Here is a 26,265-nt window from a genome sequence, read left to right as displayed (position 1 = left end):
AATCACAAATTCAGGTGTTCGCTAGAAATTTGATAGCGCTGGTAATAATCCTATATTACTATGGTGGATGGTTAGACCCATTTTTTGCTTGTTCACCTTTTCGGCCTGGAAAACTTTGTCTTTTCGATATTTTGTTTTACCCAACAGCGAAACATCGCCGTTTTACTTTTTTAAATGACGCTTTTTTTGGGTCTCCGTAAAAAGTGCCATTTAAGAAGTTAAAACGTCATTTATTCGCTGTTTTGCCGTTTTACAACAAAGTAAAAATGGCCGTTATTAGCCACAGTAATACATTACGGTCTAAAGAATCGTTAACGGAGAGGACATTGCAGGTAAACAATTGTTTGTTGTTGTTGGTAGACACAAAGCCAAGGTAAATCAAGACTTTGTTATTTGAAATTAAACTGAATTGTCTATTTCGTAGTCGAGTGGAAGACTGGAACACTTTGTCGATGGTTAAACAAATGCTGCTTTTCCGAATTAATTCAATATAGGCCAAAGATACTAGACGACCGACATCAAACTGCCTCCGAGTTGTTAGATGGTGAAGCAATATTTTTCACATATGACACTTATAGCTTGTTACTACTGTCACGGTAGTATAGTCAAGATAGCAACAGCTCCGATAAAATATAGTTATGGTCGATTGAAAACAAAAATACACTTTTGTTTATTTTTTACGTGTTACGAAAAGTAACCCTCCAAAAAAAATTGAGCTTCTAATTTTATGTCTAAAATAAATCGTGCCCCACTTCTATATTTTCTAAGTAACTTTTTCTCTCATGGCCGACCTTTTAAGGATGTTATTATGATTTGTTTCATTTGTTGGTGTTATTTATACATATTTCTATATCGTGGGTGCCATTTTATGAATTCTAGTGAGAATCATTGTTCACGCTGTCGGCGTTGTATCATATATAGGTACGTACGATAATATATCACACATTTTCTATTATCAAACACACTGAATGGCAAACACATTGTGTGTTACGTACAATTAACAACTTTCTGTGTTCACATTCGATAGGCTAAAATGCTACCCACTATATCGTAAACAATCTTAACTCCATGCCATATACAACAGTGCTAGCGAACACTAAAATAACTACGTCATATTGCTTGCGTACACCCTTCGAGGAGCGCACGTCATACACCTGCATTGCACGAGCAAATATAAACACGCCTTCACAAACCAACAGCCTTAAGTACAGATCTAAATGCAAATGAGCGACAACATCCTATCGATGGTGCTTTAGGACTCCGTCAGTTGCCGTACAGACCGCTGCCAGAGGAGACCAGTAGTTTACGCTAACAGTGGGATCCCATTCAGGTAAAGTTTCCTTGGTTATTTTACGCATTATATGTTTATGCTCCGACTATTTAAAAAAAATGTATAAACTTAATGTGAATTAAATACCAAACACGCATTTCATATTCAAAAGTAATGAATGACAAATGCTTCAGAGTTTGTTTAAATATTTAGATCTTAATGCCGACCTTTACTCTTGTTTACTCTTTCTCGTTAAATTTTGGCAAAACTATCAATCTGAGTTGATAAACTGATCCAATATAAAGAATATTATCATATTTTTCAGACCCAAGGACCGGTCTCTGTAGCCATTACCGCCTGATTCCAGGGATCTCTGCGTATTTGTCAGTACTGTGAGAAGCACTACCTGGACTTGGTGTATACAAGACCGCTGTTAACTCAATCCGGATCTGTCCAAACCCAAAGTTCTTTCGTCCGAACTACCCACTCGTCAAGCTGGGTAACTGTGTGGAAGCCTATAAGGCCGCGTTACGGACGACAGCCATCTGTGGACGGACAGAAATGGACCGTCGGACGGACATGGAGCGACGATTAGAAACAGAACGCCGCACAACAGAATTAGTCCATGCAAAGACAGAGAAACGTGATGTTAGCAAAGCGGAACAGTTCCGACAAAAACGGAGATGTAAGAGTATAACAGCCCCGACAGTGAACGAGATAGCGGAGTTAGAGGTAATGTGATTCGATAGTAACTGTTTTGTTAAGCGAAAAATGATAATTTGTTAATTTTTCAAAATTTCATTTTAAGTTTATTACCCATTTACGATTGAAAGAGGGAATGTGATACAACATCACCTTTAAAAATGATAAATTGCCGACTTTTAAACTTGATTTTATTTCTTTATCCATTTACAATTGAAGGACATGTGTCATCAGGAAATGGTATGGTCAACGAAAAATGATAATTTGTTAATTTTTCTAAACTTGATTTTAAGTTTATTATCCACTTTCAGTTGAAAGAGGTAATGCGATTCAACATCAGCTTTGATGGTCAACGAAAAATGATAAATTGTTGATCTTTTAAACTTGATTTTAAGTTTATTATTTATTTACAATTGAAGGAGGTAATGTGATTCAACAATAACTGTTTTGGTCAACAAAAAATTTGTTTAATTTTCAAAGCTTCATTTTAAGATTATTATCTATTTAAGAATTTAAAAATGTCAAATGTCAAGTGGTACATATTTATCGATAAATTCATTATTCAATATACTTTATTCTTATCTTCTTCAATTGGACTTAATCATTGTATGTGATATGTTATCTTTGTTTTTTTTGGGATACTGAAACTATTTGAAAGCCCGTAACCACCTAATCTGTAGCTAAGCAACAGAAAATCAGTTATCAGAAATAATTATAAAAATACATTTTCAGACCAATAAAACAGTAAAATTTGGTGTAAAAATTGAAACTTCCTTCCATATAAATAATCATGTATTTCAAGCTATCGCCACAATCACCTCATATTATGAACTTCCATGAAGCCAATCGTCTAAAAACATATATGTCATAAAAAACTTATTTCAGTTCCATCCATCATAACTGTCTTTTGGCAGGTCGGGTTTGATAAAGAAATATAACGTGATTCTGCTAACAGCAATAATTCTAACTATTCAATTCAAAGCTATTTCAAAGCTATTCCTTCTATTCTTTTGAGAAAACAAATATGTAAATTGATTGACAAATGACCATCAGGATTAATTACTTGCATAATATTATCGTGTAACTTTGTGATTGAAAAGGATGAAAGTGATATGCAAAACGCCTTTCTATAAAAGAACGGTTTTATTGAGAAATCTCCGCTTTACTACAAAATAAAGAAGGGTAGCAAAAATTCCAGTATATATCCATATTTAAATATTACATTAATCTGCATAGGGTTTATGATATGTTTGATGTGTTAGTTTACGAAATATATGGTGACAGCTATATATGCTGAACTACTCCAATTACAATTAGTATTTCTTAGTATTAGACATAATGACTTTCTGAATATCCCCCTATGACATTAAGAGGGATTAATGTCATTGTACAACGCCTTCTCCCCTCAAATATAATACTTTCCTCAATAAGACAAAAACTGTGACAGAGAGCGTTTAATAATAATGTCATCTCTCTGGGTTTTTTTTATCAGATGTTAGTAAACAACTTGTACAATAACACGGCTATAGCTTGATTTGGAATACTGGCAGGTAGATGTGTGATCACCATGGCCATATCAACAGGTGGTTGTTACCATAGCTACCAATTTCCCAATATGATGCCATTGGTTATCTGTAAAACCATTTAGTGAGCAGCGATAAATAATATCACTCGTTAATGAATTAGATTCTGTAGCGATTCATATTGAACGAATGTATTATATTAACTTTCTATGTGAGGAATGACACTTCATTATGTGTTACCTATATTAATGGATAACTCATTGTTATAAATGCAAATATAGGTGTTCACTTAGTGACATAAATGTCAGAGGTCACGAGGTGCTAATACTGTTGACCATATCGGGTTCATTATACAAGGTAATGTCACAGACCATTTAGTGCCGTTAGCCAGGAGACCTATAAGAATAAATAAATACTTATATCATAAGTTTTGGTATTGACGTGTCTGTGTTTATTAACCAGGAGCCATTTCATATAAACTTTGGTTTAACTTAAATACCAGAATATATACATATTTATCATTACGAAATACAAACATGTACTGCAAACATATTTATTTTGGTGATAATCTTATTTACTTATTTAAACGGCTCACTAAATCATGACAGCGCTATTATAATATTTTGGGCGAAGTATTATTGATGCGTCAATTTATCACCGTACGAATCTGCTTAAATTCATCTTGGCGCTGAAATGTAAGTGCGCCGAAAGAAGGCGTTTACAGTTAACATTCAATAATAAACAATGCATTGTTATGTGTTAAATTATACCTGAAAATCCACAATGTCCCTTAAACAGGACCGAATGTGTTACATAATAGTTGGTTCCATATTATCCCCATTTCTTATCATTTTAAAGTAAAAGGTAAAATTTATATTATGTATATCGTTTTGTGAGTTTTGTCTCATATCATTTGTGACATACCTGTATGTGCCATGGTTATTTTAAAGTAAAAAGGTAACATTTGCATTTTTTCGTTTTGTGAGTTTTGTCTCATATCATTTGCGACATACCTGTGATGTACCATAGTTGTGTAGCAGACTCATTTTTAAGGATGACAAAACCGTGTCTTAGTGTTCTTTTCTTTTATTCCACTTTCCAATCTATCATTACAGTCGTGCTGTCATTCAAAATACACCCCTATCTATGGAATGGAGGCACTAGTAGTTTTAACTGAACGTTGGCTAGAACTTATACACTGATCAAACGCTCTCCTCCGATACACTATGCTAATATATTCTTGTTTCCTTATTGTGACTGACAGAAATTAGTTCTGTTCCCTTCAAAATCTTTCTTTCCTCTGAATTTAGAATTTCACTCTACTACAGTTATTTTAAAGCAAAAGGTAAAATATATATTCTTTCGTTTTGTAAGTCTTGTCTCGTATTATTAGTGACACACCTGTAATGTACCATGGTTATTTTACACCAGGAAAACCTTAAGAAGATAGACGGAATATACAGTCCGTCGGGTTTAGGTAAAACCACGTCCATCGTATTTACACTCCAGAATCAGGTCGGGTGTCTCATCAAGGCCCTCCGGATATTCCAGGTGAGCTTTTAAAACATATACCATACGGTTTTATTAAAGCCATCTAAACGTTTATATACGCTATATATTAGGAATGACTCTTTATGATCTTAACATTTTTGAACGTTTATATACGCTATATGTTAGGAATGACTCTTTATAAATTATATGATCTTAACATTATATAATCTTATTTTATTAATATTGTGTATAATCTAATATCTCTTAAATGAAACGTTCGGTCAAGTTAATAAACATCGTCATCAAAGCACAACTCTAAAGTACTTATGTAGTTCAATTGCAAAGGTGGTATTCGAACACAATATTAGCAAAACCAATATGAAATATCTGTACACTGTATTTATTTTAATAGTGTTTAAGCACATTGAGTGATTCCCAATAGGCAACCTCAATACTCCAGTGATTGAGGTCACTTTCGATATATGCACCCCTGGACTATGTCATTATAAAATTGACCATCACCTTGTGGCTAAAACGAAAAAAGATAGTTTGTTCTTTGATGTACATAAAACGCATTCCTATATCGTCATACCACCTAAATTCGACTGGCTTTGAGCTAGCTGTCGCTTCTCTATGATCTTCGAAAAGAAGTAGCGATTGGTCAGATACTTTTTCCTAACACCAATCAAAGAGCTTTTTGTGTGCATTCGATTTTGTCATGACATACTCCAGTGGTGCATAGAGTAAACATGAACGTAGCCAATGGAGTGTCGACAATGACAATAACTACTACACACGTCTTCTGTTTCCAGTTGTTAACATACATTTTTTCTATTCTCTAACATTCATTCCAATATATTTTTATGTGTTCCTTTTCTTCTCTAAATGTATACAGTTTTGGCATGTTAGCATCATTTACGAATCTAAAAAGATGAAAAACAATCCTGTATGATGTTGTATTATATCATTATACGGTATATACCAGTAATTGTCTATCAACTATTTATTCATATAGAAAATGACACTCACTAGTGCGTCTCCTGGAAAATCCATAAATGCTTAGTGTTTTTTGCCTACGTTGATATACATGTTTGAATTCGTTTTACATTGTGTTTTCGATTTTTTGCCTTAAAGCAATGCATCCAGTCTCGACATTCTCTAAAAGATTATTCATATTCACTGACATTTTTATTAAAGGAAACAAAGATAACGGAGTGTTCTTAACCTTTTTATTTACTGCCAGACTTATAAGTTTATGAGAACGATATGCCAATACTGCCATTATTTGACATATTCCAGGAAAACCATATCAACGTTGTACATATAGAGTCCCGGAAATCAAAGCGAAGTGACTCCGAGTTTGACATTTACGTGGACCTCGAAACTGATAACATTCGTCTGGAAGAACTAATCAAACGGCTGAAGAAAGAGGTCGCTAGTATCAGTTACAACGACTTGCCCGTACCCCCTTCACCTGCTCCTTCCATACGGCTACCCCCATCAGGTAAGAGACACGTCACAATGACAACTATCCTAATCACTTAAAGGTGGAATTAGTTTCCATACAATTTAACCCATCAATTAAGAGTTCACGGTGTCCAGTAACCATGGCACCAACCCCGATCAGTTAAGGGTGGAATGTGCTCAGCCACCTTGAAATGAACCTATCAGTTATCACGACTTCCGGCCTCATCAGTAAAGGATGGATTGTGTTCAGTACTCATCAAATAAGACTAGTTAGGAATATGTTTGGTAACCATGACATCTACCCTGATCAGCTTAGGGTGGCGTGTATTCACTAACCATGATAGCTATCCTCATCAGTTGAAGACAACGTTATTCGGTTGCAATGATATATGCCCTCCAATTCAGGGTAGAGTTGGTTACCATGGCATATACGCCAAATAGAGTAGGATGGAGTATATTAAGTTACCATGATCTCTACCCTCACCAGGATAGAGCGGAGCGTGATAAGTTCTACGTCATATACCCTTATCGGTTTAAAATTTCTGTTTCTTCAGTAACTATGGCATATGTTCAGTTACTATAGAATATGGTACCTTTATCATATAAACAATTATTACAATCATTTATCTATTATATTCCTTCATAAAATACCCGGTTCACAAAATATATAACCACCTACATACCTGTACATGTTAAAGTTATTAAGGATAGTTTACAAAATTGAAAATGTTTTTAACGTCTTGTTGGTATTTAGCTGAAGATTTGCTTCTTAACGCGCCATGGTTCCCCAAGAAGATTTCTGACCTTGATCATTCAGCCAATCGCGTCCTAATGTATGGTATTGAACTGGATGCTGACCACCCGGTAGGTATCATCGAAAGTTTGGCCGTTCAAAGTATATTTTGAATTAAGACATAATGGAAAGGCAATGAAAAGCTTCAATGCACAATTATATATATATCTGTTATAGCCATATTTGTACTTTAACGTAAAAACCAGCCGTTTGGATAAATGCATAAAATTTCTTCAAAATTGACGTTTAAATCGCTGACATTGCTATGTGCATTTTACAGGGTTTTAAAGACAAAGTGTATAGACAGAGGCGGAAGTACTTCGCAGATATCGCCATGGAATACAAATAGTAAGTATATTGAGTGTGTGTGCTCTTTTTGGGTAAATGACTTGCAGTGTGTCGGCTTGTTGAAGCTACGGTTTTGCTTTCCTCAATTATATACATTGTATCTCAAGGAAATTGGAAGTTTCCTTTCGTTTTATAGGGACGATGTGGTATTAAGTACAGGAATTGTGAAATCAATACTCATGGTGTGGCTATCCAGAACTGTAAAATTAAGTCTTATTAGCAATTTCTAAAATGAAATTTTGTTTCCATTAACAAAGTGCAGTGTATCTTACAGTACTCATTTCAGTGATTTCACAAAGTGGTTGATAAGCTATATTCATAATGTATTAAATTGCTGTGGTAATTATTTATACAATTATAGTATGCTGACAATGATACCATTCTTGGGACACAGTCTGATATCTATTGAAAGAGTGGTTCTTCTGTAAACCTTTAAATTGGTATTACATGTATAATTAACATCTAGCAAATGCGTCATATAGAACGCGAAATGTCACGTGACAGGAAGGGCAAATCTTAGGGATTTTGGGTGATTAGTCCGTTACCATGACGATCAGAGTTTTATTATTTTCCTATGAATTTCAATAACACTGCTAATAAAGGAGCATCGCACTCTGAGATGTGACGAATAGAATTTATTCAAATATCGTTGTCTTTTTATTTCTCTTTCTTTCTCTCCATCTCCATTCTCCCCTCCTGTCTGTGTTTGTGTGAACTGGTTGTCATTTTGAATAAACACAATCTATATATATATATATGTGTGTGATTTGTAACGACGCAAAAGTGTGCTGTACGTCTTTAATACAAAGGAATGAAAAAGAAATTTGCTGAGTCCAATGTATTTTTGTCGTCAAACTCTCCTATTTTTGTACACCGAGATTTGGTCAGATATAAAACGGAATAAAATGAGATCCCCGTCGAGTTATATATGCATGATTGGGCTATCTGAATGTAAGGTTTACAATTGCTTTAGTTTGATGTAATTGGCCTCTGTTGGGTTCGGGCCGGGCTCAGCTCGTCCTCCCTGCCCCAACCTCATCCATATTTATTGGCTTTTAGGCAATCGATGCACATTTCTATTCATAGATTTCGCGTACGGGGTTAGACACAGAGTATGCAACGTCGAGTTTGGTTGCTTCTGTGACATTCAACCACGTCCCGTGTATATTTAGGTTACGTCACCCGCCTTAGGTAATCGGCGTTTAGTCAAGCGTGAACATTTTTTTTTCAGAAATAGCCGGTAACATAGAGACAATATTCTTGGCAATATTCAAAATATGTGTCCAATACGCTGTTGACTTGGTTGTAAAGACTACAGAAAAGCCACCTTCGCAAAGAACAAAAAATTGTAAAACAAACATTCACAGAATTCCATTTAAATAAGTAACATTAAGCTCACTGATCTCCAAGGAGGACAAATTGGTATATTATTCAGCAAAACAAACTACACATTATCTATGTAACTTACTCTTTGATTCATTTATCAGCACCACCGATAATAATCGTGGAAGAAAGCGGATGATTTGCTTATTAGATCTTTTTTTTTAATTAGAATGTGATCATAAACGTAAATTTTAATTGACTCTTGGAAATGACCATAAAGACAGATATTCGTCACACACTTTATTAAACTGGAATAATATTCTGGGAATGTCTTGCACTATACAGATTCAAATCTTTAGAGCTTATCTCTCTGTATATCTATTGTTTTATGGTGTATAGAATACCTAGCCTACTGGTTGTCCTTGTACATTGTTAATCCTCAACGACTTGCTGTAACCATGCAAGCCCCGATTGTTTTTATGCGACTACTAACACGTTTTCAGAATAAACATCTGTATTTCATGTTCTCAAACTATCAATATCCGAAAATGACGATAATCCATATTTTTGTTGTATAATTTTTAGGTCCCATTTTGATATTTCTGTTATGGGTGTCAACACTTTTGGCCTATAGAAGTACATGTACTGATAAGTCCTAAAAGACGGGATTATTTGTATGATGAAATCTTATTACTCAGTACTTTCTGTCCCGAATACCTTTGTTAATTGTTATTTATAGATACATGTTTTGGTAAATCATTTACACGTATATCACTGCTCCACAAGGAGAACATACGTTTGATACTGCAACACTACGGACAATATAAATCTCTCATACTACAATGATATGAGAAGGACTTCTCATCAAATTTCACCTTCCCTTATATATTTTAAAAGTTGTTCAATCCAATTTTGGTTTTCATGCCTTCCTATCTTGGATTATTTGAAACTTTGCATCACAAACGTCCTAAAATGACCATTCCTGATTCGGCATATACACGACAGATTAATCTAGCTGTATAACAGATATCGACGTATAAAGGCGTGTGCAGCAAAGACAAATACGTCGTTGTTCAGCATTTACAAACGTTTCAATGCACTGTCAATTCTGATCTACACAAAGCCGTGTACCTACGGAAATCGATAGGAAACTTCGGTTGTCGCGTACTGAATATTCCGATAGCTTTCCTGATTACAAACTTGTTGTGATAGTTTGTTGGTATAATAGGCATACATTGACAAGAACATTTTTCCTTTGTTTGTTTGAAAGTGAAGTAGTTTGAATCATGCGCAGTACAAATTGGAGAGTTATTTACATAGCAATGAATTCTGCTTTGATTACGAGTTATTCTTACTTCATTTTTATGACATCATATTTCAAACAAAGCTAGGATTTGAGTTTACGGAAACAATATCGTATTATTTTTCCTAAAATAAAAAGATAACTAGAATTTGGATGTCTTTGCCATTATCTAAATCTACCATTGTATCGTTCCGAAATGCGCATCAATTCACTGATTTTAACCCCTCGTAAACTTATAGCTAAATCATAGTCATGTCATAGAAATCAATAATTTGACGAAACTCTGCTACAAGATATTCGTTGTACCTTTCTTTATACTTTTCCCCCTTTACCAGTGGCCAACCTATCCCAAGGGTGGAGTATACCACAGAGGAAGTGAGTACATGGTAAGTTATATCACTTATTGTTATACTCTCCTTGTATGTTGAAACAGTGTTTTATTCCCTCCTTACGTGTTAAAGCTGTGATGTACTATATTTGTGTGTTGAAGCTGTGATATATTTTCTCTGTGTTGAAGCTGCTATATATTCTCGCATTGTGTGTTGAAGCTGTGATGTACTCTATTTGTGTGTTGAAGCTGTGATGTACTCTATTTGTGTGTTGAAGCTGTGATGTACTCTATTTGTGTGTTGAAGCTGTGATGTACTCTGTTTGTGTGTTGAAGCTGTGGTGTACTCTATTTGTGTATTGAAGCTGTGATGTACTCTAATTTGTATGTTGAAGCTGTGATGTACTCTAATTTGTGTGTTGAAGCTGTGGTGTACTCTATTTGTGTGTTGAAGCTGTGATGTACTCTATTTGTGTGTTGAAGCTGTGATGTACTCTATTTGTGTGTTGAAGCTGTGATGTACTCTATTTGTGTGTTGAAGCTGTGATGTACTCTATTTGTGTGTTGAAGCTGTGATGTACTCTATTTGTGTGTTAAAGCTGTGATGTACTCTGTTTGTGTGTTGAAGCTGTGATGTACTCCTCTATTTGTGTGTTGAAGCTGTGATGTACTCCTCTATTTGTGTATTAAAGCCGTGGTGTACTCTATTTGTGTGTTGAAGCTGTGATGTACTCTATTTGTGTGTTGAAGCTGGAATGTACTCTATTTGTGTGTTGAAGCTGTGATATACTCTATTTGTGTATTAAAGCTGTGATGTACTCTATTTGTGTGTTGAAGCTGTGATGTACTCTGTGTGTTGAAGCTGTGATGTACTCTATTTGTGTGTTGAAGCTGTGATGTACTCTATTTGTGTATTAAAGCTGTGATGTACTATATTTGTGTGTTGAAGCTGTGATGTACTCTGTGTGTTGAAGCTGTGATGTACTATATTTGTGTATTAAAGCTGTGATGTACTATATTTGTGTGTTGAAGCTGTGATGTACTTTGTGTGTTGAAGCTGTGATGTACTCTATTTGTGTGTTGAAGCTGTGATGTACTCTGTGTGTTGAAGCTGTGATGTACTGTATTTGTGTATTAAAGCTGTGATATACTCTATTTGTGTATTAAAGCTGTGATATACTCTATTTGTGTGTTGAAGCTGTGATATACTCTATTTGTGTATTAAAGCTGTGATATACTCTATTTGTGTGTTGAAGCTGTGATGTACTCTATTTGTGTGTTGAAGCTGTGATGTACTGTATTTGTGTATTGAAGCTGTGGTGTACTGTATTTGTGTGTTGAAGCTGTGATGTACTCTGTTAGTGTATTAAAGCTGTGATGTACTCTATTTGTGTGTTGAAGCTGTGATGTACTCTATTTGTGTGTTGAAGCTGTGATGTACTGTATTTGTGTATTAAAGCTGTGATGTACTGTATTTGTGTGTTGAAGCTGTGATGTACTCTATTTGTGTGTTGAAGCTGTGATGTACTCTATTTGTGTGTTGAAGCTGTGATGTACTCTATTTGTGTGTTGAAGCTGTGATGTACTCTATTTGTGTGTTGAAGCTGTGATGTACTCTATTTGTGTATTGAAGCTGTGATATATTTTCTCTGTGTTGAAGCTGCTATATATTCTCGCATTGTGTGTTGAAGCTGGAATGTACTCTATTTGTGTATTAAAGCTATGATGTACTCTATTTGTGTATTGAAGCTGTGGTGTACTCTATTTGTGTATTAAAGCTGTGATGTACTCTATTTGTGTATTAAAGCTGTGATGTACTGTATTTGTGTGTTGAAGCTGTGATGTACTCTATTTGTGTGTTGAAGCTGTGATGTACTCTATTTGTGTGTTGAAGCTGTGATGTACTCTATTTGTGTGTTGAAGCTGTGATGTACTCTATTTGTGTATTGAAGCTGTGATGTACTCTATTTGTGTGTTGAAGCTGGAATGTACTCTATTTGTGTGTTGAAGCTGGAATGTACTCTATTTGTGTGTTGAAGCTGTGATGTACTCTATTTGTGTGTTGAAGCTGTGATGTACTCTATTTGTGTATTAAAGCTGTGATGTACTCTATTTGTGTATTAAAGCTGTGAATGTACTCTATTTGTGTGTTGAAGCTGTGATGTACTCTATTTGTGTATTAAAGCTGTGATGTACTCTATTTGTGTATTAAAGCTGTGATGTACTGTATTTGTGTGTTGAAGCTGTGATGTACTCTATTTGTGTGTTGAAGCTGTGATGTACTCTATTTGTGTATTAAAGCTGTGATGTACTCTATTTGTGTATTAAAGCTGGAATGTACTCTGTGTATTGAAGCTGTGATGTACTCTATTTGTGTGTTGAAGCTGTGATGTACTCTATTTGTGTGTTGAAGCTGGAATGTACTCTATTTGTGTGTTGAAGCTGTGATGTACTCTATTTGTGTATTGAAGCTGTGATGTACTCTATTTGTGTGTTGAAGCTGTGATGTACTCTATTTGTGTATTAAAGCTGGAATGTACTCTATTTGTGTGTTGAAGCTGTGATGTACTCTATTTGTGTATTGAAGCTGTGATGTACTCTATTTGTGTATTGAAGCTGTGATGTACTCTATTTGTGTGTTGAAGCTGTGATGTACTCTATTTGTGTGTTGAAGCTGGAATGTACTCTATTTGTGTGTTGAAGCTGTGATGTAATCTATTTGTGTATTGAAGCTGTGATGTACTCTATTTGTGTGGTGAAGCTGTGATATATTTTCTCTGTGTTGAAGCTGCTGATATATTCTCGCATTGTGTGTTGAAGCTGTGATGTACTCTATTTGTGTGTTGAAGCTGTGATGTACTCTATTTGTGTGTTGAAGCTGTGATGTACTCTATTTGTGTGTTGAAGCTGTGATGTACTCTATTTGTGTGTTGAAGCTGTGATGTACTCTATTTGTGTGTTGAAGCTGTGAATGTACTCTATTTGTGTGTTGAAGCTGTGATGTACTCTATTTGTGTGTTGAAGCTGTGATGTACTCTATTTGTGTGTTGAAGCTGTGATGTACTCTATTTGTGTGTTGAAGCTGTGATGTACTCTATTTGTGTGTTGAAGCTGTGATGTACTGTATTTGTGTGTTGAAGCTGTGATGTACTCTATTTGTGTATTGAAGCTGTGATGTACTCTATTTGTGTGTTGAAGCTGTGATGTACTCTATTTGTGTGTTGAAGCTGTGATGTACTATATTTGTGTGTTGAAGCTGTGATGTACTCTATTTGTATGTTGAAGCTGTGATGTACTCTATTTGTGTTGAAGCTGTGATGTACTCTATTGTTGTGTTAAAGCTGTGATGTACTCTATTTGTGTGTTGAAGCTGTGATGTACTCTATTGTGTATTAAAGCTGTGATGTACTCTTTGTGTGTTGAAGCTGTGATGTACTCTATTGTGTGTGAAGCTGTGATGTACTCTATGTTGTGTGTTGAAGCTGTGATGTACTGTATTGTGTGTTGAGCTGTGATGGTACTGCTATTTGTGTGTTGAAGCTGTGGTGTACTCTATTTGTGTGTTGAAGCTGTGATGTACTCTATTTGTGTGTTGAAGCTGTGAATGTACTCTATTTGTGTGTTGAAGCTGTGATGTACTCTATTTGTGTGTTGAAGCTGTGATGTACTCTATTTGTGTGTTGAAGCTGGTGATGTACTCTATTTGTGTGTTGAAGCTGTGATGTTACTCTATTTGTGTGATTGAAAGCTGTGATGGTAACTCTATTTGTGTGTTGAAGCTTGTGATAGTACTCTATTTGTGTGGTTGAAGCTTGTGATTGTAATCTATTGTGTGATGAAGCTGGTGATAGTACTCTATTTGTGTGTTGAAGGCTGTGATAGTACTCTATTTGTGTGTTGAAGCTGTGATGTACTCGTATTTGTGTGTTGAAAGCTTGTTGATGTAACTCTATTTGTGTGTTGAAGCCTGTGATGTACCTCTATTTGTGTGTTGAAAAGCTGTGAGTACCCTATTAAGGTGTGTATGAAGCTGTGGGAAAATTTTTGTACTGTAGTTGGTGTGTTGAAGCTAGTGGATGTACCTCTATTTGGTGTGTTGAAAGCGGTGATGTACTCTATTTGTGTGTTGAAGCTGGTGGGTGTACTCTTATTTTGTGTATTAAAGCTGGATGTACTCTATTTGGTGTTGAAGCGGTGATTACGCTATTTGTGTTTAAAGCTGTGATGTACTCTATTTGTTGTGTGTTAGATCGCGTGTTGTGATTGTACTCTATTGTGTATAAGCTGTGATGTACTCTAGTTGTGTGTTGAAGCTGGGATGTACTGCTATTTGTGTGTATGAAAGGCTAGGAATGTACTCTATTTGTGATTGAAGCTGTGAGTGTACTCATTGGTGTGTTGAAGCTGTGGCTGTACTCTATTGTGTGGTTGAAGGCTGGATGATGTAACTCTATTTGTGTAGTTGAAAGCTGGTGAATGTACTGATATGTGGGTGTTGAAGCTGTGATGTACTCTATGTGTTGTGTTGAAGTCTGTGATGTACTCTATTGTGGTGTTGAAGCTGTGAATGTACTCTATTGTTGTGTTCGTTGAATGCTGTGATGTTACTCTATTTGTGTATTGAGGAAAGCTGTTGATGTACTCCTATTTGTTGTTGAAAGCTGTGAGGGTACTCTATTTGTGTGTTGAAGCCTGTGAATTTACCCTATTGTGTGTTGGAAAGCTGTGAATGTACTATATTTCGCTGTGTTGAAGCGGCTGATAGGTATTCTCGATTTGTGTGTTGAAGCTGTGATGTACTCTATTTGTGGTTAAAGCTGTGATGTACTCTATTTGTGTGGTTAAAGCTGTGATATCTTTTTGTGTTGAAGCTGTGATTACTTATTTGTTTGTGTTGAAGCGTGGTGATATTATTTGTGTATTGAAGCTGTGATTACTCTTGTGTTGAAGCTTGAATATTATCTATTTGTGTTGAAGCTGTGATTATTCTCTTGTGTTTAAGCTGTGATGTACTCTATTTGTGTGTTGAAGCTGTGATGTACTCTTTTGTGTATTAAGCTGTGATGTTTACTCTGTGTTTGAAGCTGTGATGTACTGCTATTTGTGTTGGAAAGCTGATGTACTTATTTTGTCTTTAAGTGTGATGACGCTTGTGATTAACTGTTTACTCTGTGTGTGAAGCTGTGATAGTACTGTTTCTGTGTATTAAAGCTGTGATTATCTTTCTGTGTTTGAAGCTGTGATGACTATTTTTTGTGTTGAAGCTGTGATTATCTCTCGTTGTGTGTTGAAGCTGGATGTACTTATTTGTGTGTTGAAAGCTTGTTATTTAACTCCTATGTGTGTGTTAAGCGTGATGTAAGTTTCTTGTGATTCAGCTGTGATATGTATGTGTTTACTGTGATGTACCTTTGTGTTGAAACTGTGATGTACTTATTGGTGTTGAAGCTGTGATGTCTCTTTTGTTTTAACTGTGATGTTTTTTGTTTTAAGCTGAGTTACTACTATTTGTGTTTACTGATGTCTGCCTATTGTGTTGAAGCTGTGATGTACTCATTGTTTTGAGCTGTGAGTCTCTATTGTTGTATTAGCTGTGATAGTACTTATTTGTGTATACAGTGTGATGTACTTATTGTGGTTGAAGCTGTGATGTACTCTTTGTCATTAAGCTGTTATGTACTATTTGTGTATTAAGCTGTGGTGCTCTATTGTTTACTGGAAGTACTTGTTGTTGAACTGATGTACTATTTTGTGTGAGCTTGTGATTGATCTATTTTGTTGACTGTGAATGTTCTATTTGTGGTTGAAGCTGTGATGTACTCTATTTGTGTATTGAAGCTGTGATGTACTCTATTTGTGTGTTGAAGCTGTGATGTACTCTATTTGTGTATTAAAGCTGGAATGTACTCTATTTGTGTGTTGAAGCTGTGATGTACTCTATTTGTGTATTGAAGCTGTGATGTACTCTATTTGTGTATTGAAGCTGTGATGTACTCTATTTGTGTGTTGAAGCTGTGATGTACTCTATTTGTGTGTTAAAGCTGTGATGTACTCTATTTGTGTGTTGAAGCTGTGATGTACTCTATTTGTGTATTGAAGCTGTGATGTACTCTATTTGTGTGGTGAAGCTGTGATATATTTTCTCTGTGTTGAAGCTGCTATATATTCTCGCATTGTGTGTTGAAGCTGTGATGTACTCTATTTGTGTGTTGAAGCTGTGATGTACTCTGTTTGTGTGTTGAAGCTGTGATGTACTCTATTTGTGTGTTGAAGCTGTGATGTACTCTATTTGTGTGTTGAAGCTGTGATGTACTCTATTTGTGTGTTGAAGCTGGAATGTACTCTATTTGTGTGTTGAAGCTGTGATGTACTCTATTTGTGTGTTGAAGCTGTGATGTACTCTATTTGTGTGTTGAAGCTGTGATGTACTCTATTTGTGTGTTGAAGCTGTGATGTACTCTATTTGTGTGTTGAAGCTGTGATGTACTCTATTTGTGTATTGAAGCTGTGATGTACTCTATTTGTGTGTTGAAGCTGTGATGTACTCTATTTGTGTGTTGAAGCTGGAATGTACTATATTTGTGTGTTGAAGCTGTGATGTATTCTATTTGTATGTTGAAGCTGGAATGTACTATATTTGTGTGTTGAAGCTGTGATGTACTATATTTGTGTGTTGAAGCTGTGATGTACTCTATTTGTGTGTTGAAGCTGTGATGTACTCTATTTGTGTGTTGAAGCTGTGATATGTTTTCTCTGTGTTGAAGCTGTGATATATTTTCTCTGTGTTGAAGCTGTGATATATTTTCTCTTTGTGTTGAAGCTGCTATATATTCTCGCATTGTGTGTTGAAGCTGGAATGTACTATATTTGTGTGTTGAAGCTGTGATGTACTCTATTTGTGTGTTGAAGCTGTGATGTACTCTGTGTGTTGAAGCTGTGATGTACTCTATTTGTGTGTTGAAGCTGTGATGTACTCTATTTGTGTGTTGAAGCTGGAATGTACTCTATTTGTGTGTTGAAGCTGTGATGTACTCTATTTGTGTGTTGAAGCTGTGATGTACTCTATTTGTGTGTTGAAGCTGGAATGTACTCTATGTGTGTGTTGAAGCTGTGATGTACTCTATTTGTATGTTGAAGCTGTGATGTACTCTATTTGTGTATTAAAGCTGTGATGTACTCTGTTTGTGTGTTGAAGCTGTGATGTACTCTATTTGTGTATTAAAGCTGTGATGTACTCTGTTTGTGTGTTGAAGCTGTGATGTACTCTGTTTGTGTGTTGAAGCTGTGATGTACTCTATTTGTGTGTTGAAGCTGTGATGTACTCTATTTGTGTGTTGAAGCTGTGATGTACTCTGTTTGTGTGTTGAAGCTGTGATGTACTCTGTTTGTGTGTTGAAGCTGTGATGTACTCTATTTGTGTGTTGAAGCTGTGATGTACTCTATTTGTGTGTTGAAGCTGTGATGTACTCTATTTGTGTGTTGAAGCTGTGATGTACTCTGTTTGTGTGTTGAAGCTGTGATGTACTCTATTTGTGTGTTGAAGCTGTGATGTACTCTATTTGTGTGTTGAAGCTGTGATGTACTCTGTGTGTTGAAGCTGTGATGTACTCTATTTGTGTGTTGAAGCTGGAATGTTCTATATTTGTGTGTTAAAGCAGTGATGTGAGATTTTCTTGTGCAATTCAGCTGTGATGTATTTTCTCCTTATGTGTTGAAACTGTGATGTATTATCACCTCGGGTTGAAGCTATGTTGTTTTTTTATGGTTTTTTTTTTATTACGAGTTAGTACTTTGTTTTAGTCTGCCCTTGTGTAAAAATGCATTATTTTGTCGCGGTATGTTGTTATTGTGTTATAAATGTCATTGTTTGTATACGAGGATTGTGTCTTGTCGTGGGTTGATAGCATGATATTCTTTCCTTTATCAATTAAGCTAGTTAGTACAATTTTTCCTTGTGGGCTGATTTGCAATAACACTGTAGGTTTTTTGGGTTGATATTGACAATGTGACTTTATGTTTTAGGGTTAGTATAGTTTGTCCATATGTATCGGTAACAGAGAGGGTAACTATAAAGATTATGTTGTGTTGTCACTTACATTACGTACATGTATATATTTATATTACTTATGTAGTCTTAGTGTCGTTTTTTCTGTGTAGACACTGTACGTTGGTACATGTTACCTACTTTAAACGTACATATTTTAGCGGTGATTTTATTTTGGCGATTTCCGTGCTGACATCATTCCGCTAAATTTTACGCTAATTACAATTTCTGTATATTGCTTTATACGACAAGTATTGAGAGTGCGTCGATTTATCTTGCGCTTATCTGCTTAAATTAGGTTATGCGCTAAAATTTCAGTGCGACAAAGTAAGTATGTTCACAGTATTTAGATGTTTTAAAAGCATATATATTGTCGTTGACAGGGGGACAGTATTTTCAGAGTTGATGAAGTTATATCCATCTCACGCGTGTAGGGAGTACCTACGAAACCTGCCTCTACTCATCGACCACTGTGGCTACAGGTACACATACCTTACTGTATCATCTAACACCATCCTCAACTATTATCAAGTTTTGGAAATAATCATTTAAAGAAAATATCTTCAGTATCCAAAGATTACGAAATTTACTGAAATATCGTTAATTGACTCTCCTGACTTTCAGTCTGTGTTTTCGCGTTTCGCACCCTCAATCTTTGAGTTTTGAACGGACGAAACACCGTGCAGTTATGAAATAAGCATTTTTTTTATTCAGAGCGGTTGTATGTATATTTACCTTGTGAAAATAATTTTATTGCTGTCTGATAAATTTCTTTTTTTTTTTTTTTTTTTGAAAAAACAACAACATTGAAATCTACAGAACTGCACCCCTGCAGTGGCAGTCACTTGAATGCTATAATCTGTGTTTTAGGTACACTAGCAAATGTCAAATTTTAAAATAGATAAATAAAAAGCCAACCATATTATCGACTCACCTACGATCGTTATTTCCGTTCAGTAGTCAAGTATAGGGAAGGTCATTAGAGTCGTGAAAACGGGTTGAATATGTTCTATTTTTAATTCCAGAGAAAATAATTTACCACAACTAGAGGACGTATCAGAGTTCCTTAAAGGTTCGTACACCCGTCCATTGGAAGAAAGTGTAAAAACTGTTCTTATAGATACATTATATACATCAGAAATGTGCTTTCGAGTCGTCTTCATCAAGAGAAATGTCTATTTCAGCTCATCTACACATACTTATTATTGAAAGTACAAGCATATATTTTTTTCTATATTAAGGGATTTGGAAACAAGACTATGTTTCTTTAGAAATTAGTCGGACACTTATTTGGAAACAATGCTGATATCAAGTACTTATTTAGAAACAAGTCGAATGCTTATTTAGAAAAAAAAAGATTGTTTATTTAGAAACAAGTCGCTCATACTTATCCATTTCTTATATGATGAGCATTGCTACAATCTCAAATACAGCTCATTGATACAATAAGAGAGTTTTATGTTTCGCTTGCTTTCAAAACTGCCTGGTTTTGGTTATTTCCGTAGTGTTCTGATTTATTCCCCAGTAATAGATTGTGGTGTATATTTTCCCCAGTAATAGTTTGTAGTGTATATTTTCCCCAGTAATAGATTGTGGTGTATATTTTCCCCAGTAATAGATTGTGGTGTATATTTTCCCCAGTAATAGATTGTAGTGTATATTTTCCCCAGTAATAGATTGTGCTGTATATTTTCTCCAGTAATAGATTGTGCTGTGTATTTTCCAGAACGAACAGGTTTCCAGCTACGTCCTGTGGCGGGATATCTTTCATCACGTGACTTTTTGGCTGGACTAGCATTCCGTGTGTTCCACTGTACCCAGTATATCCGTCATAGATCTGATCCGTTCTACACACCAGAACCGTAAGTATTATAATATCGTAAAATACTGAACTTATATGAAAGGCTTGAAACCCATCAATAATAGGAATATGAGGCGTCATGTTTGTTTACTGGGTTTATCGCCCCATGAACAGCAAGGGCCATTTTGCAGCGGGTCTTCCTATAGTAGGTGGTGACTTCCTAACTGAACAGTAAATGTCAGGCCCGCCGCATGCACTCCGGATGAATTAGGATAGTCTTGCCCATGGACTCAACCATGACAGCACAGACCAGTCCATTGCTCAGCTTCCCGATAAACACAACCCAACATGGCTTGGGAGCGTCAAACCACTCACCTCAAATCTTCACCTGAGGTTACGTGGCCGCGACGCTCAAACTGACTTAGCTATCGAATTGCAATATATAATTGATAAACGCGGTACGAGTTATTTTCCTCTTAAGAACAGTAAGTATTATAACAATGTCATTTCACAGAAGGTACATTTTAGACTTACAATGTTTTCGACATGTTATATTCCAGGGATTGTTGTCATGAATTGCTGGGTCACATGCCCCTATTGGCGGACCCAAGCTTTGCACAGTTCTCACAGGAACTCGGATTGGCTTCACTCGGGGTCTCTGACGAAGAAGTACAGAAATTAGCAACGGTAAGTGGGGCATAGTGATCTACCAAAATACAAGTACTATTGCAGATGTGTCTTCGAGTACAATACGCATTGTGTCATAGGTATTAATTGCCAGAAATACTTGGGATTAACACCAGCCATAATAAAACTCACAGATAGTTGTTTTTGTTTACTTTTGTATATGCTTTCGTATATGATCTATTGCAACCAAGACACAATAGACACAATCAAACAAGGTTCATATAGTGGTTTAAATTTGTTCCTTTCTGTAGTTGAAATGCTCTTGGATACTTCGTTAGAGGATTAATCGAAGATCTTAAATGAATTACGTAATCAGACTTTTTTTTTTTACATTTTGGGCAATGAGCATTTGTAAATAGACAATCTGTTATGTTGCAGTGTTATTTTTTCACGGTTGAGTTTGGACTGTGTAAGCAGGATGGAAACCTGAGGGCCTACGGTGCGGGTCTTCTCTCTTCTATTGGGGAGTTAAAGGTAAGTTATTGCTAATTTAGCAGGTAAATACATGTTAAGGACTGATTTTACTGATTATTCTTCTGTGGATTCCCACACTTGTGGTTCCTGGCGGCACTAAGAGATTGATATTCAGTTTTCAGCTTATGTATGCTGTTTATGTGTATTGTATAATTCGTTATCTGAGATTCAAATCGATGTGAAATAGTTATTTACGAAAAACTGTAGCATGCAAAACTGTTTTTCTGTAGCGTTATCAAGCATTATACATAAATGTTTGTATCTGATTTTATCACTAAACTGTATTTAGTTAATTCCCTGCGCAATCTGTTGTTTTGAATTGAGTGCGATCAGTTTCTATTTAGTTTTGAACCAGACAAGTAAGCAAAGACAATCACGAAACATCAAGACTATATATGCAATGTATCAACCATTAAAGAATTATAAGTAATTGGTCTGTATTTAGATCCACGTTCAATATTGTATAACTTGACCTTCAGCACGCATTGACGAGTAAAACTGAGAAGATTCCATTCGAACCGATCCGAACGTGTCAACAGGAGTGTTTGATTACAACTTTCCAGGACGTATACTTCTTCACCGACAGCTTTGAAGAGGCCAAAGATAGGATGAGGTATATACCATTAACTTTGTGCCAGATACACTATTTATTCTAATATCATCTTACCTATTTTGGAGTAGTTTAGCGCATAACAGAATTGAAAGAGATGTATCCCCTGAGGAATTTGCGCTATCACAATTATTTCCATTGAAAATAATGCTAAGAAACTACAATAAGTGCAATCATTGTTATTATCACAATGCTTTACTTAGAAAACAGCAAATTGTATAGAATCTAAAATAACTACAATCTTTGTCGCTATCACAATGCTTTACATAGAAAGTAGTACAGAAACTACAATAAGAGCATCTTTGTCGCTATCACAGTGCTCGCCAAAGAAAACAATGTACAGAAGCAACTATAGGTGCAATCTTTGTCGCTATCACAATGCTCGCCAAAGAAAACAATGTACAGAAACTACAATTGGTGCAATCATTGTCGCTATCACAATGCTCGCCATAGAGAACAATGTATGGGCACAGCAGTTAGCACAGTCATAATTTAACGGAATGATTAAAAAACGGAGAAAAAAGCAGAAAAAAACGCTAAAATAGTATTACAGTTAAATTGGTGTGTTTATAGTTACTTCCGCAGAAGAGAGGAGTAAGATTGCAGGTATCTATCGGACTGTTGGTCGCATTTTTGTTTGACAGGAAGTCGCTTTATATAGTTAGTGTAAACCAGTATTTGAATGTCACATTTAAAAACATGTCCTAAACATATCCAAGCCCGTGTCCTTTTCGGAAGTCCATTTAAGACAAACGATGTCCGTCCCATTTCCGTATTACGTGCACGCTACATTATCACACTTTGTATCTTGTTGTGATTTCCCGCAACATATTATAGATACATGTCTTCGCATACGACGATTGGATTTGCTTTATCGATTCTATTTGAAACAAACAGAAAGTTCTTTTCCATTCGCTGCTTTCAAAATCGCATATGTTGTGTTCAACTGTTGGTAAATTGACATATAAATCTAAATATTGACTCTTCTTGTCAAACGTTATCATTCGATAATAAAATTCATTGCCTCGTTATTTATTTTTTATATTGAATCATTTCCTTGTATTATGCAGTAGTTTTGATGGTATATCTTTATTGTATTGCAGACAATTCGCTTGCACCATCAAGCGTCCGTTTGCCGTGAGGTACAACCCGTATACACAGACCGTGGACGTTCTCAATAACACGCGCTGTATCGCATACGCCGTCAGCGAGCTTAGGGGCGACCTATGTATCGTCTCCGACGCCCTCCGTCGACTTCAGCAACTCGAGGTTGCCATGAATGAACAAGAAGAGGCAGAAAGATTGGAAGGAGAAACACCACGATGACAAGCTTGTAAAGATTGATTAACAGATGATGATGATGGATACTATGAAACGCAGAGCAAATCACGGAGAAAAATAATACGGAACGAAAAATATTATTTAAAAATATATTTCTTAGATACCGTAGTAATTTGTGCATATTATAAAAGTGTTATTTTATTTCATATTTACTACTAGATGTATCTGTCAACGCTACACCTGAGCTATATACGTAATTAGATCTGGTTTTTATTATGCCAACAGAACAGGAGACAATGAGACGAAACCTAGTGATAGGCGGGGTCGTGTAGGCGATAAACCAGTAACTGACTGGTATTTGTTATCGCTGGCAGACAATAGGCGGGGTCATTTAGGCGTAAACCTTTAACTAAATAAATGTTTGTATTGCTGGCAGACAATAGGCGGGGTCATGTCGGCAGTAAGCCAGTAACTAACTAGGTATTTTATATCGCTGGCAGACAATAGGCGGAGTCATGTAGGCAGTAAACCAGTAACCAACTAGGTTTTTTATGCTGGCAGACAATAGGCGGAGTCATGTAGGCAGTAACGCAGTTATTAACTATTTTTTTTTATTACTGACAAACAACAGGCGGAGTCACGTAGACGGTAAACCAGTAACTAACCTAATGATTTTGTGACTGGCAGGCAACAGGCGGGGTCGTGTAGGCGGTAAACTAATATTTAACCTAATGCTTTTTTTCACTGGCAGGCAACAGGCGGGGTCATGTAGGCGGTAAACTAATATTTAACCGAATGTTTTTGTCAATGGCAGGTAACAGGCGGAGTCACGTAGACGGTAAACCAGTAACTAACCTAATGAGTTTGTGACTGGCAGGCAAAAGGCGGGGTCACATAGGCGAAAAACTTGTATTTAACCTAATGTTTTTGTCAATGGCAGGTAACAGACGGGGTCATGTAGACGGTAAACCAGTCACTAACTAACCTATTGTTTTGCTGTAGGCGATAGTATCATTGGGTGGCAGTATATAGGGTGGCAGTACAGGTGTAAGTGCTAACAAGATAGAGAGAGATAGCGTCTTTAGAACAGACATATATAAACAGATACGAATGATTCCCTGTATATCTTTTACGACATTGCCACCCAATACTTCTTCTTTGTCATGGTATGAGTTAAAGACGCAGATGTATTTTAGCTACTCAAGCAACATTTCTCGATCTACCGAACGATGATTTAACAGAGCATTATTGAACCCACCATGTTATTCTATGGCAAGGCATTCTATACGGACAAAGGTCATTGTGGATGTCTGATGCTTTCATTCTTTAGCTGAAGAAAGTGACAGTCCGCTTGATAGATATATGTTAAACGCAGTTTAATCGTTGACAATTTGTGTTGAAACTATTGTTGTTATTGTTTGAAAAACTGCACATTTATCCGGAAATATCGGTCGAATCAGCCTAATTGTCAAGCAACGTTGATTAAATCTTCAAGAATGATGGAATGAATTATTTTCAAATCAAAACAGAAATCCATCAAATCTGATTTTGCTTACCCGACGCACATGTTCTTCTTTTTGTCAATTTGTCATATTTCTTGTTCCTGGAGAGAACTAAAGATGATTTAAATATTTGGCATTTATAGCCATTTTAGTATCCTACTTTTTCACTAAAAACCATCAAAACATTGAAACTTCGCGACAGAATAAAGAAAATATTTTACCATTAGTTTGGTCTTGAAATTACGCTCGAGAAAACAGATATATATCACCATAGTAGAGAAATAAACACATTTCCAAAAGAATTTTATCTCAAAACTCGTATCAGTAGAAGAAAAAAGCAAAATTCAGGCGGCAAGTGTTGTATCGCCATCTACATTATTGTTTGTCATTAAATATCAATGACATGGTTTGTCGTACAACATGGTAAAACAGTCCTGCTGTGTAATAAAATACTCTCTTGATGCATTTTAATGAAATCATGCTAACAATGTCACAAATATAGCGAAAATCGACAAGGTATGTTTTGAAAGATAATGCTATAATGTTAATCTTTTCTTTTCTACGGCAGCGTATTAGAGCCACTATCAACAAAATATATTAAATCGTACGTACGATTTACTAATTCGTACGTACGGATTACTAATTCGTATGTACGATTTACTAATCCATACGTAAGGATTACTAATTCGTACTAATTTGAACGTACGATTTACTTATTCGTACGTGCGATTTACCTCGGAACTCTCCTACAAAGTCTAATACTGACAGAATAATTTAGCAAATCGTAAGTACGAATTAGTAATCGTACGTACGAATTAGTAAATCGTACGTACGATTTAATTTTTTTATAGTGGCCCTAGCTAATACGCTTCCGTACTTTTCAATTCAACTCTAGATAGTGAATTTAAGGTGTGATATGGGGTAGGTTCGAGTATAGTCAGAAATCGATTTGTATATAGTACATGTTCAATTGTCTCACTTTGTACAGAGGATAATATAACTTTAAACGATTGGTCAAGCGGACCATCGTCAGATATTGTTAGCACCAGTTTCCCAATATACATGTGTATATTAATGTCAGTTGTTATCGTGTCAAACCACATCTGACGACATGTGGTCAGTTATAGGCCGTGGACACTCTCACGTCACAACAGATCCAATAAAGATTTAATTAACACTACCAGTTGATACCCTAACGGGTGTACGTCACATTGTCCTGAAAACGGTTAACACAACATGACATGTTAATGAGCATTATATATTACTTCATCCATGTTATTAAGTCTAATTATGTTAATAAATGTATATTCGCAACAGC

At 35.8% G+C, this 26,265-nt stretch overlaps 1 protein-coding gene across 1 annotated transcript; it reads left to right on the top strand.

Annotated features, from left to right (window-relative positions):
- The first annotated feature begins 1,023 nt into the window (after positions 1-1,023).
- On the top strand, positions 1,024-26,265 carry LOC117327242 (tryptophan 5-hydroxylase 1-like). The gene is made up of 14 exons (XM_033884141.1): positions 1,024-1,330; positions 1,596-2,002; positions 4,927-5,046; positions 6,286-6,490; positions 7,208-7,317; positions 7,527-7,594; positions 10,556-10,606; positions 18,976-19,074; positions 19,618-19,664; positions 20,319-20,454; positions 20,954-21,080; positions 21,459-21,554; positions 22,034-22,167; positions 23,268-26,265. Exons 2-14 carry the CDS (start codon positions 1,832-1,834, stop codon positions 23,488-23,490), a joined length of 1,587 nt encoding a protein of 528 aa, XP_033740032.1. The 5' UTR covers positions 1,024-1,330; positions 1,596-1,831; the 3' UTR covers positions 23,491-26,265.

Source organism: Pecten maximus, chromosome 5 (assembly GCF_902652985.1).
Source record: "Pecten maximus chromosome 5, xPecMax1.1, whole genome shotgun sequence".
Taxonomy (NCBI): Eukaryota; Metazoa; Mollusca; class Bivalvia; order Pectinida; family Pectinidae; genus Pecten; species Pecten maximus.
This window is presented reverse-complemented; position numbering and strand designations above follow the sequence as displayed.